Source organism: Austrofundulus limnaeus, unplaced genomic scaffold (assembly GCF_001266775.1).
Source record: "Austrofundulus limnaeus strain Quisiro unplaced genomic scaffold, Austrofundulus_limnaeus-1.0 Scaffold3130, whole genome shotgun sequence".
NCBI lineage: Eukaryota > Metazoa > Chordata > Actinopteri > Cyprinodontiformes > Rivulidae > Austrofundulus > Austrofundulus limnaeus.
Window position 1 is genome coordinate 4,805 of NW_013955532.1, and position 877 is coordinate 5,681.

Here is an 877-nt window from a genome sequence, read left to right on the forward strand (position 1 = left end):
ACCGAATCTACAGCCAGAGTTCACACTCTTAAAGCACGTGCGGGTATGGTTTCGACTGTGTTTTTGTACTTCTGATACTTTCTTGTGAAGTTCAGGCTCTCTGTCTGGGTCAGGCAATTGGGCAGATATGTATCTGTCAACAAAGTCACAGACAGTCTGATCATCGTCTTCATCTACGACCGGAACTTTGCCTTTAAGCCATATTAAACCGTGGATGTGTGGACTTCCTCTATGCTGAAACTCAACTCTGTAAAAGTAATCTGCTATTTCACCAAGAGGCTGAGCAGGAGAAAACAGCAGGTCTCTGAATAATGCTTCAACACGCTTATCAAACATGCGCATGGCTGTTACTGGGTTTGATCTTAAAATGTCACACTTTTCTGACCAGTTAAGCCCTTCAAAGTCAACCTCTTCACCTTGTTGTCTTTTTATAGCAGTAATAACTTCTGGCCAACGCATCTCGGCAGCTGAAAAAGTGCAGAAGAATGTTGGAGTTCCCAGCTGTCTGACCATGGCAAACAAATCCTTTGTTGTCTTTTCCCAATAAGCTGGAGTTCCTCTTAACGGCTGCATAAATCTAGTTGCATCTTTATTTCTCACCAGCCTCTCAACCTCTTGTTTATTTTGCAACATCCCAGATGTTATCTGTCGGCCATCTTTAGTCTGAGTTTTACCTTTCCGTAACTGTACTGTCATGCTGGATTTTGCCAGGTGTATCTCAGTCACAAACTGTGCAAAGAAAAGATAATTTGTGTCTCTGGCAAAACGATCATCAACATTAAAAAGTCTGGACTTGAAATAAGTGCTCGGTGTGACTTTAATACATCTCTGTTCATCCAGAGTGTTCTGACCTGTAGGGAACTGAACAGGAAAAGCC

The 877-nt window shown here is 42.4% G+C and overlaps 1 protein-coding gene across 1 annotated transcript; it reads right to left on the reverse strand.

Annotated features, from left to right (window-relative positions):
- On the reverse strand, positions 1-877 carry LOC106511716 (uncharacterized; the record flags this gene model as incomplete). Its single annotated transcript, XM_014000461.1, is given in 1 exon segment — positions 1-877. A coding segment is annotated over 1 exon segment (877 nt), but the record flags the coding sequence as incomplete, so codon positions are not given.